The following is a 12226-nucleotide window of genomic DNA, read 5'->3' as shown; positions in this document are numbered from 1 at the left end:
GTTTAACGTAAACACTGCGTACATAGGTACTCGTACATTTAGTACCGTCTCGCACGACTCAAAATTACCCTTAGAAAGGTCGGACTGCTCATTTAAGAGAACGCGTAAAATTATTTACACGGAAAGTAAACAAGCATGTTGAACACAATACAGAAAGGGTATTGTGAGTAGGATTTAGAATTTAGCCTATCGGACTTATGTATAAAGATCGTATTTTACACGGTCATTAAACATTGAGACCCAAATTACATTACGTCGTAACAATTCCTTTTCAGCTTTGTGAGTTTCCAGTTTCCACCCTTGTTAACTTACTGACCAGCCTATGCTAATTTAATTAGCCCTACAACTGGCCCTCGTTTCGGGAACTTTAAAACGTTGTAGGTGCACTACGAAGGCTGCCTTAAGAGAGAAGTCCTTTAATCCCGTCAACTAGTGTTCACGCATGTCTTTTAAATGTCTTGATAAATAAAAATAAAAAACAGTTTTTTAATTTCAACTAAGATAAAGAAGAATATGGAACTCTGGGCATTTACAGCATTGTCATAGGTTAGTTAAGTGATCAGTTTACACACGTGAAATATTAACTATTCTACCCGTAATTGTTAAACACACAACTTAATTTTTTGGAACTCATACATATATAATAAATCTTATTACACCTTTATGTTTGAGTTCACGGGAGCCATCTATGGTTTGTTTGGAAAAGTTTTTATTTGGATGCATATAAAATCCTAATTTGATTAATTTACATTTAAATGCAGCTTATTATTCCGCCAGTTACTATTAAAAATTGTTTAAATTTTTCAAAACTCTTCACAGTTTTTATTTGTACAAAGCAAGTTTTATGAAACATCTGATATGTAAATACTCGTATTGATGAGTACAATTAAGGAAAAAAAGAAAACTAGTTTTAAATTGTGCCTATCCTCTTAAGATTCTAATTTAAAATTAATTTGTTAAACTTTTTAAAAATCACTATATCCATATAACTTTACCAATCAAAAATGTTTGTTCCAGAGTTTAATTTAACAAAAACACTTCGCTTATTTGGTTCAAATTATATGAAAAATAAATTTTCATAAACTCCATTGTGTATAAGATAAAACTCAACACTTAATGATCAGGTATAAACATAAATGAATGTAAAACTATGAAACCAAACATTGTATTTGGGACATTGTATTATATTTAAAAACATCAAATTTGTAAGTTTATAGGGAGATAGTTAACCAATTTAACTTATACAAAGCCATAAAATATTTGAATTTAGAAAAATACATGATATAAACTGATAAATTTTAAATTAAAAAGCATCATAAAAAAATACAGTATGTAACAAAAGGTGTTTAAGTAAATTATATAGTGAAAATATTGATTATTTTTTATTCATATTTCGTTATTTTAAAATATCATTAAAAATAATAATTAAAATCACTGATAACCATTTCAATAAACAAACGCACAAGTACGTAAATGCGACCCTAAGAGCCCTACCGTTAATTTTTCCACTTCTTTTCTCTTATCTTTCACCCTAGACTCTTTCGCTTTCATAATCTATAACACATCAATATTTTCCGATTCCTAAATCCAATAATTAGGAGAGCAGTATGATTTCCTTCAACTTCCTTTACGAATTTCCTCACTTTTTAAAAGAATTTACCCACATTGAATCCTTATCCCCCCTTAGTTCATATACGAAAATTAAAACGATACCCATTTTGTAATAACCACAAATTTTACAAGTGATTATTTTACAAACAAATTATTTCTCATGTAACCCACCTAGAATCTATATCCCCTTAGTTCATAAATGAAAATTATAACGATACTCAATTTGTAATATTAACACATTTTACACGTGATTATTTTTTTGTGATAATTACACATAAATTTGTTATAATACCTGAAATACGGCGGAGATAATACTTTTACTGGTTAAAAGTCATTTTAAATGTGGGCATTTTAAAATGTACAGAGAATGAAAATGAAATTACCATATATATTGAGTCTGGCAGTGTGGGATACCTCCCCGAGGGAGTTGGCAGCGATACACGTGTACAGGCCACCATCTTCGGTCCGGACGGATGATATGTTCAGGTGACCAATCATATCTCCGTTCTTGGTCATGTACTCACCCACGGAATACCTGAAAACGTAACAAACGTATAGTGGTCACACGGTGAAGGTTTTTAATTAAAATTTTCCATTTCACAAATTTTATAGCGTATAATATACTTCCAATATACATCGTTATACGTTCTCGATTTTAAAATAGATATTTTATCAGTTTTATTTGCAGTAATAACTTTTGATCTTCCATTTTATTATTTAAATATAATTTATTAATACTCTTTTAATAAGTCTTGAAAAAAAGTGGTTAACTTTGAAACTGGTACATATTATAATAAAGTTAAAATAAAATATTTACAGTGATTTTAAAACAATGTTCAAATTTTAATTATAGAGATAATTTATTATTTTAAGGGAATAAGTTTGCCGTTTTATTAAGGCTTTATTCATAATTTTTAAATAAACTGACTAACCATCAAGCTGTTTTTATGCTTCACTTCTATTCATTAGAGTTCGAACTAGGACTTCGTTGTTTAATGCCAGTTTATGTTTCGCTAATAGGGATTTATTTGCTTTAAATAAATTCAGTGCACCATTCACTCAGTTCCCAGCATTCACTCTCCTTTCTATATTATTATCAATGTTTCCATCCCTAAAACACTTACTTCCCATATATACGAAATCATCTACCTGTTCTGTCTAAAATTTACCCATTTCCTCCTATTTTTCATCAAGATCTACATTTTTTTTCACAAACTATGACTTTGGATTTGTAAACATTCATCAGGAAATAACTTTCCTAGCACACATTTTAATCTTTAACACCAGCTCCCACAGATGTATAAATGCTTATAAATGAGATATTTGAAATAAATTTATGATATGTAATCGTATTTGAAACACAATTACTAAAAATGTGAATTGCGTTTTTTATTTTATTTTTATTATTTAAAAAAAGAGAAATAAGTATATGTTTTTTTTTATTATTTACACAAATATTTCAATTTTATCCTGTTTCTGTGAGCTAAGCGGCTCATTATTAGATATAGGTATCAAATTGTGGTAAGGTGGATTCAAACCAAGAAACTCTGACTTAAGAATCCGCGACATTAACCACGGGACCACAACCCGACACGACAAATCATTAAGGTAGTTTTATAATTTTTTGTTATTAAAATGCTCTATTTAATATTTTCTATTTCATTCAATTCATTTTACCATATACGAGAAGTTATGAAAGGTACGCAACAATTGCTTCAAAAATGAAAACAAAATTATGATTATTTTCAGTAATTATTAGTTAAACAATTAATTGCAAGATTTGGCCTGTCATGAACATGATGAGGGTTTATAAAAAATATGTGTAGCTATTGAGAAGTTTGGTTTTCAAAACCAGAGTTTCTGAGTTGTGTAAATTATTTTAACTCAATTAATCAATATTTTTTGTTCTACAAACTGTGCCCAGGGTTTCATACTAATTTAAATTTTATTCTGAAATACAGAGTTGAATATCCTATTGTTTTGCAAATTATAACATGGTTTGGGTGATAAATAAACAAGACTTCATATTTTATGTTATTTTGAAAATTGATTAAGCTTTTTCTAACATAATGCTTTATTTATATAATTGACATTGTATTTGAACTCGATCTTAACAGACTAATTAAACGTCATTTTGAATGATAAGCAATGTTTTACGCCAAAAAATGTCATGTTGCTTGTTCACAAATTTGGGTTTTATACATTTAGGATTAGAAATGGTAAAAATTGTATTTGGACACACTCAAAATGTTGTGAAAAGTTTATCATTTATTTGAATTATCAGATGAGTTTTAATATACATTGTTATTGAATGTTAGTTTTGAAATTATAAGGAATGTTGCGGACATAGTAGTGAGAACAACATTTCGCAACCGTGTGTATACCCACGTAGTCTGACAAGCGTCATTCTAGAATAGTCTTTCCTTACAAGTGGTCACTTACTTGAAGCTTGTAATAACTTAAATATAGAATAAACCAAAAGGACTAGCCATCTTTTACTGATAATCTTCTACCAATGGAACCCATAACATACATAAATTATATGAGAAAACATAATGCATAATTTGGAAATATGGAGAGTTATGTCTGTTGCTGTCCCTTAAGGATCCAATTATGACCCGGCTTCTCTTGATTATTTTCCTGTGATTTTCTGATTATATGTACGGTACGGACACAAAAAAATTTATTCTACTTTTTTAAAATAATTATTTCTTTATTAACAGGCCCACAGCAACTATATTTTTGATTCTAATACTAAAGACAGAGATGAAAAAAAAAACAATTCTTTTAAGAGAACGAAATTCTTCACATAAAAATAAAATGTAGTCATTAAGTCAAGTATAAACCTGTGTGACGGAGATATTTCGGACAAGGGCTGTCCGTCGAGGTGCCACTCGAATCTAGGAGATGGTGCCCCGGCTGCTGAACATCGCAGGGACACAGCGGGTCCTCCCCGCAGAGCTTGTTCTATGAAAGTGTACTGAAGTTCAGGAGCAGTGTCTGGAAAAATTAAAAAATTAAATATTTACACAAGACGAAATACGCTAAGTCTTAATACTTTGTAAAGAGTTTTCTGGTACACCTGAGTTTACCCATTAAGGCATCATGAAGAACAGCACTACTTTCATATGTTTTCAAAAATATAAAAACGTCTTTAGCCGCACCAAGGAGTTATCTTAGAAATCGCATTACGTTACCCTGGGTGTGACATTTACATTTTAAAAAAGGTAATTAATGGGGTAAATTTTTTATGATTATGTACGTATATTCACTTACATGGATGAAACTGGAAAGGAGGTGTATATTATACCTACTTCAAAATATAAATTGTGGTTAAAAAAAATCATAACTGTTCTGAACAAATAACGAGTTGGAGTGTATTGTTTTTGAAAGAAGATAATAAATAACTGTTTGAGCGTATTGAATTTATAAATATAATTTTTTTATAAATTTAGTTACAAGTCCCTAATAAATTGACACTTTTGATTTAAATGTACTGCAATAGTACTTTACAAAAGTTTCATTACGGTAGTTTTATTTTAAAATTATAACTACATGTAGTTATTTTGGTGCACTCAACTTTATAATTATTGATATTTATTGCATCAAAACACGTTTCAAAACATACTTTGATAATTACTAGTATTAACCAAGTAAATTTTTTGAAAAACGGAAAACTGAAAATTTGAATATCTTTTTCCCCAGAAAAAAAATACAAGGGTACGTACCTAGTACCTACCTACATCCCCCATTAGCTACTGTTGTCTCCCATAAATTATTGCTGCACGTGTTAAAACTGTCACTTAGAATTGTATAGCTACATAAGGACCGTCAGTCCATTTGATCTTCACATTCGTTTGAAAATGCCATAACTAGACGAAACAATTGTCACAATATTAATTTTTTCTGTGTTTTGGTTAGTAAAATATAACTTAGTATACTCAGTATATCTGTTTATTTTAATATTTAAACGTAAATTTAAATGGGGTTCTACAAATTAAACGCAAAATCAATTAATAAATAAATATATTGTCATTTTATTTCTTGTTTCGGCATTAACTTTGTGGTAAGACATGTTACAATAATTAAAGAAAACACTTCGTTTTTTACCACTTGAGTTTTATTATAGACTACATGTTTCAGAAGTTAAACTTCCATCATTCAGGTCTGTATAATAACTAAAATATAAAATATAAAATTTTTCTATAAATAAGGAGAGGGGAAAGTAAGGGGAAGGGGTTATATATTGTCATATTATGCCGATGTTTTAATTTACATGTTATTTGCAGTGAATATATTTTTTATATGATTTTATCAAATAATATTTTATAGCTTATATACAAAAGTCCAACTTTAAGCAACAAAGATTTATAGTCCGATAACTCTCTTAGACTGGTTATTTTACGCACCAAATAAAAGAAAATGTTATTTTTTGACACTTAAAAATAAACATATTCAAGAATGAACTTTCTTTTATATGTAAGCCAAAGCAATTTTTCGATAGAGATGAAAAGGAGAATGTATGGAAAACAATTTCGGAGGCGAACTACAGACGCCTAAAGATATTCATTTTATTTTATTTGTCACAAGAGATAGGCTAGACGAATTCAATGAAGATGTAGCGTTACTTCTTCCCCTTTTTATATGGTATTATTTTCTTTTTTTCATTTCTCTTTCCAATTCATTTGCCCAGTATTTGTTTTTGAACAACCCGATACAGATCTTATTTCTGATTGACACACAAAACATATGTTTTTCTGGAGAAATAAAGGCGAAAAGTAGGATGAGAGCGCCGAAAAATGTGCTTAAATTACCAACTTACATATATGTTCGCAACCATTAATGGCGAAAATCAATATAAGACGATGACATTCATGTTTCTTTTATATTCACAAATACTGTTATAATACTATTGGATAATCATGAAAATAAAGGTTTGCTATCAAATGCTATGTTTGAAATCATGGTATAAAAGGTTTTTTTCTTATTTTTCGATAATTTAGAAACAAATCTACCTATAAAATAAATAAAATTCTATCAATATTTGGTACGAATTTTATTTTTGACATCTCAACAAAGATGAAGAAGAATGTGGAAGTCTGGGTATTTAAAGAGCTTATGACCTGTCATAGGCTGGTTTAGTGATCAATTTACACACTTCCGTTATAAACCTGGTCAAAAGCTCAATAAATATTTATAATTCCGTATTCTTCTTCATCTACGTTGAGATTTTTTTTAAATAACACCTAAATGGAGAAAACCCAGATATATGAAAAATATTTAGACACACTAACAAATGTTGCGCAATGTTTTTGGTTATCTATATTATAAATTTTGTTATGAAATCACAATTGATTTTATTGATTAAATTATAATTTCATCAGCTTTCTAAGCAAACAGCCTCACTCTCATTTGTTTACGAAAAATTCATATCCCACAATTTTAAAATTTTCGATCCCATTTTGAGGCGCTCTATCTATCACGCTGAGATGCATGCATGCTTTTTTCAAAGTTAAAAAAAAAAATCTTTAAAAGAAAATAACTTTTTTAAGAGGTGTTTTAAAATAAAGTTTCGTGTATTTTTTCCAGTACTTTTGTACATACATAACAATAAAGGAAAATTACGTAGAAATGAGAAAGTACAGAATGTAAAGATTGTTTAAGTGCGAGTACACGAAAGGTCCTGACTAACTTTAGTATGTACCTGCTTTCCAAAATCCGAGTATGTCACGCTGCGCAGTGTAATACGGTTTACGGATACGTAGGTACGCGTATAAAACGACTAGAAACTATTGTCCTCGACAGTATATTTACACTGTAAAATGTTAATGTTATTCTGTCATAAAGCAAATAATGTACCCACGTAAATTCTCTTTCAACAATAAACATAGGAAGCGCTGTATTAAATATTCGTGTATTGAATGCTGTAGAGAAAGCGTGATTTATTCTGGTGGACATTGTGTACCGTGTACTGGGGACCGCACAGCAGCGCTAACGGAAACACGTTCAAACTTCCGGCCGGGTATAATATATCACAGGGTACTTACACTTCTGTCATCCTCACCTAGATGGCAGCACTGTGCGGAAAATAAAAAACCTCGCTTTACGATTTTTCTACCCTTTATACAAAAAACAAAATTCGGAGTTATCTTTTACGTCTGTCACGTTCAGGAAAGTTCTCTCAATACGGCTAATGAATTATTAATGAAACAGTTTTACAAGTCCGGTTTTATAGCCGAAAGTAGATATACAGCCAATTCGAGATGCGAATTTTCAAACTTGTAGTTCAAAAGTCTAATATTTTGTTCAATAAAAAAATATTTTCAAATTTTCAATATGCCATATCGAAATAAAAATATCCAAAATTAAAAAAAAATCTTATGGTTCAATAAATATTTTCATGCAATTGGTTTTTAATCATTTGTTGAAATGAATAGTGTATTTTATCTAATGAAGGAAAAATTCTGTGACCAAGTTTTGTAAAATAACACAAATAGAAAAGCCATCCGTTGAGAACTTTGTTAAACGTAAAATAGCTTTTACTTTTATACCACCAAAGATGATAATTCTTTAGATTTTTCCAGTATTGGGTGCCTTTGAAATACTAATGAAAAAAAAAGAATTTTTTAAACACTTAATTCAACCCTCTATATATTAAGTTTTATTACCGTTGGATATGAAAATGAGATGAAAAATACTTATTATTTTACTTTAAATTTGACCATTGATTGAAATCACCTTAAATATTAATTTGCTTAGTAAATATATATTACAAAATAAACATTTTTGAACATTTAATAAAATATTAAAATAAAAACATAATGGAATATAAATTCGTGATGTCAACTTTAACTATAAATAAAAATTAAAATACTTAATATTTATTTACAATCACTATCAAGAGTTGACTCAATCATCAATTACAAAGACAAGGTGATCATTACTGTGCTTCAGATTTTTCGATAAAGGGTTGCAATGTATAATATTTGGCGATATGAGTATAAAATTAATTCTATCCGAACAGTTTTTAAGTATTGACAAAATTTGACGCATGTTTTCTTTGGATCATTCAATATCACAAAATCTTTAAAAATATAAAACGTGATTTTTTTGTCGTTGTTAAAATATAAGAATAACTCCTAGATTTGTGAACAAGGATACAAATAAAAAAATTTTGATTTTACTGCGGTATTATTCCGCCTCCGTAGTGTAATGGTCAGCACGCTCGGCTACCGTTCTGGAGGTCCTGGGTTCGATTCCCAAGGGGGGTAAAAATAAATATAAGTGATTTTTTCACTCTAATATTTATCCAATATTACACTGGACTGGTACCTGAAGTGGAGGGTTGATCACCTTTCCTTCATGTGTAATCGATCGAGATAACACTGCGTTTATATGAAGCAGTGCCCTATGCACCATTGGGGTGCGGTAAGGGTTTTATTATATATTATATATTATTAAGAATATAGTAAAAAAGTTAGTTAAGTTTTTCATATTGATCAAACCTAACAGAGGTTTTCCTCGAGATGATTACAAGTAATCTATAATACCTTGTTTATTCTGCTTGATACCAAAGCATAACCGGATCAAATATTTTTTATTAGATTGTGAAACAGAGCAGAAAATATTTGAGTTCGATATTCGTTTCCATACATATACCTTTTCTGTTTGCGAATAAAGGAGTAACTGAAGGAACTTTCATCTTTTATTAATTTTGCAATAAATATATTACATTTTTGGGGTTTTATGTGATTCAAATTAGTTTTTTTATTTTTTCTTGTTTTTTACTGGAGTGCATTCTTTTATTGCGTTTTTAATTGTTTTATTATGATTTAATTTAACCTGAATTCTGGGTAATATAAGGCCATGGAATTTTATCTTTATGGTAAGACTTCTGAATTAAAAATGTTACGTTTCCAAATTTGACTTTTAGGTATTGGATTTGATATTTTTTGTGTCTTCATAATCTTAAAATTAAGATGGATTTATTGGATTATTTGAAAAATTAACGTAACACTTTGAAATTATGGTTGTAGAGAGTTATAAAATTACTAGATATTCAGCCATTGTATAGAAAACATTGAGATAATATTCTTAATTATCAAGATTTCAAAACTTCATTCACTCAATATATTATTGAATGTGTGGGTTGTCAAAACTTGCGTTTATGAAATAGGTGTATTTTATTTTTATGTCTTTCAAATGTTTAAACGTTTTTGAGGATCATATTGTGGTATAGATTGTTTTGAATAAAGTTATACACAACATAAAAAAAATACATTTTTAAAAGCAGAGTTTGGATTTATTCTTCTGTGAAATTAGAAATTATACGAGTAAAAATATGTACAAAAAGAATGGGAAAAATACGTACTATCATATAATTCAAAAGCACCGGAGCGGATAAATTGAACATTACTAAAAATAATCTTAATGAGAATTCAGTACGAAAAAACAGCTCAAGGCATGTAAATGTCAGTTTACTGACAAACAATGACTGACAGAGATAGAAACAATGATGTTATAGAACAAAGGAAAAGGCTTACAAATAACACAGACTATCAAAGTACTCTAAATATAATGTTTTGTTGGATTATATGGAAAATTTTATTTCACATCGTGAAACATCCAAACGCGTACGATTTTCTTTTCAAAATAATTCAAACGAATTATTTAGCTAGGTACTTTTTCTGAGAACAAAAACAAGGTTATTTCCAATAAGAAATAGCAACAACTGTCTCGAAGGTAATTTTATGAAAAAACTAAAGCAACTTTTTAATTTTTATTTTATAAAACTTTATTGACTTAGCGTTTAATTTGTAGAACTCTATTTTATTTTATGTATTTACTTGTTAAATCAAACACAGATTTTTTAAATCTATTTAGTTGTAGACTCTTAATAGATTCAAAAAATCTGTGTTTGATGTTACAATTAATACATAAATTAAAATAAAACTACTTTGATTTTGACAACTTTTTATTGGTGCTTTTTTTTCGCCAACCGGCCTCGACAAGTATTATCGACATTACTACATGTTTAAACCCGATGATGACAAGGTTCTTGTCGAAACCAGTTGAAGAATAAAAGTACCAAAGTTAAACACAAAGTTGTTTTATTATATATAGATTATAAAATATGCCAAAGAATCTGTGAAAAACATTCAAAGAATATTTTAATTATTTATTTTATTTTTTCATGAACAAATAAATACATAATTTTCAACAATTTGAATAGTAAATAGCACGTTTTTGTAAAATATCTCGTTTTATTTCGTCTTAAAATTTTATATATACATAATATAAATTTATGAAAATCGTGTCTGTGATACTGAATGGTATTTAATTTTCTAATATTATGAATCAGAAATTTAAATTTATAATTTATTTTTATTGAAAGCTGAATATTAATTAATGTTTAAAATATTTCATCGAATAATCAAGTCGCAGGATCGATTTGATTTAAAAATAAAATAAAAGGGTTATTTCTTTAAATATGCATTGATATAATAACAAACACTGTTAATATAAATCGATTATTTCGCATAACAAACATGATTTTCAGTGTATATTTGTCCAGGGTGTAAGCAAATTTTGAACCCGGCAAGTGACGCTGTATCAATTTTTTTTAACATAAATTTAAAAATAAAAAAAAGATTTAAAAATAAAATAAAAGGTTATTTCTTTAAATATGCATTGATATAATAACAAACGTTGTTAATATAAATCGATTATTTCGCATAACAAACATGATTTTCAGTGTATATTTGTCCCGAGTGTAAGCAAATTTTGAACCCGGCAAGTGACGCTGTATCATTTTTTTACATATATTGTATTAAATTTTAAATGAATCCAAAAAACGACACAAATATTATTTTTCACTCGAAATATAAAAAAAACTTTGCCATTCACATTTCACACTTGAAGACTCAATCTTTTAAAGATAATATTAGTATTTCCGTCGTATAGTACTTGAAATGTTAAATGTTTTATCACATCTTTATTCTTTAACTCAAAGTTCAGAAGCTTTGGAGCTTTGGATCGGATTGAAAGTTATAACTACTTAGCACCTTGTAAAGTACTCCCTTATACGATACAATAGATTTCTGTATTGCCGGTATAGAGAAAAATAAATAACAGTTAAAGTCAAAACTAGTAATCCAAATATACTTTACGAATATTATTTTTTGACATCTCATCAAAGATGAAGAAGAATATGGAAGTCTGGGCATTTAGGAATCCAGGTTTCGGACCTCACATACTAATATAAGAGCTTCTGCTTAGTAAAAAGCTTCTTTACATCTCACCAATAGATGTCTTTAGTGAAGTTCTAGTGATTCAAGAACAAGGTTTCTAAATTGGTTCATGTATAAAGAACTTCCAAGAATTTGAGTAGTGTGGTTGTCAATAATGGGTAGAATTGGTGAATGTTACACGTGTGTAAAGTGATCACTTAAACCAGCCGATGACGGTCGTCAGCCCCGTAAATGCCCAGACTCCATATTCTTCTTCATCTTTGATGAGATGTCAAAAAATAATATGAAAATAACTCCTGTAATTGGAGATAATCCAGATTTTGTGAACAAGTATTTGGACACACTCAAAATGTTGTAAATACTTT

The 12226-nt window shown here is 28.8% G+C and overlaps 1 protein-coding gene across 1 annotated transcript in view; it reads right to left on the bottom strand.

Moving 5' to 3' along the window:
• Window positions 1–12226, bottom strand: part of Dscam3 (Down syndrome cell adhesion molecule 3) — a 269026-nt gene that overhangs the window by 50150 nt on the left and 206650 nt on the right. The window contains exons 10-11 of the mRNA XM_088257902.1: window positions 4458–4611; window positions 1995–2146 (exon numbers count right to left, since the gene is read on the bottom strand). Of these exons, the coding sequence (XP_088114028.1) occupies window positions 1995–2146; window positions 4458–4611 (306 nt within the window). The remainder of the gene's footprint in view (window positions 1–1994; window positions 2147–4457; window positions 4612–12226) is intronic.

The sequence above is a fragment of the Brachycentrus maculatus genome, unplaced genomic scaffold (genome assembly GCF_059751285.1).
Source record: "Brachycentrus maculatus isolate JH-2025_06_01 unplaced genomic scaffold, ASM5975128v1 h1tg000089l, whole genome shotgun sequence".
NCBI lineage: Eukaryota > Metazoa > Arthropoda > Insecta > Trichoptera > Brachycentridae > Brachycentrus > Brachycentrus maculatus.
Note: the sequence above shows the minus strand (reverse complement) of the source record. Positions and strands in the feature narration are given on the sequence as shown.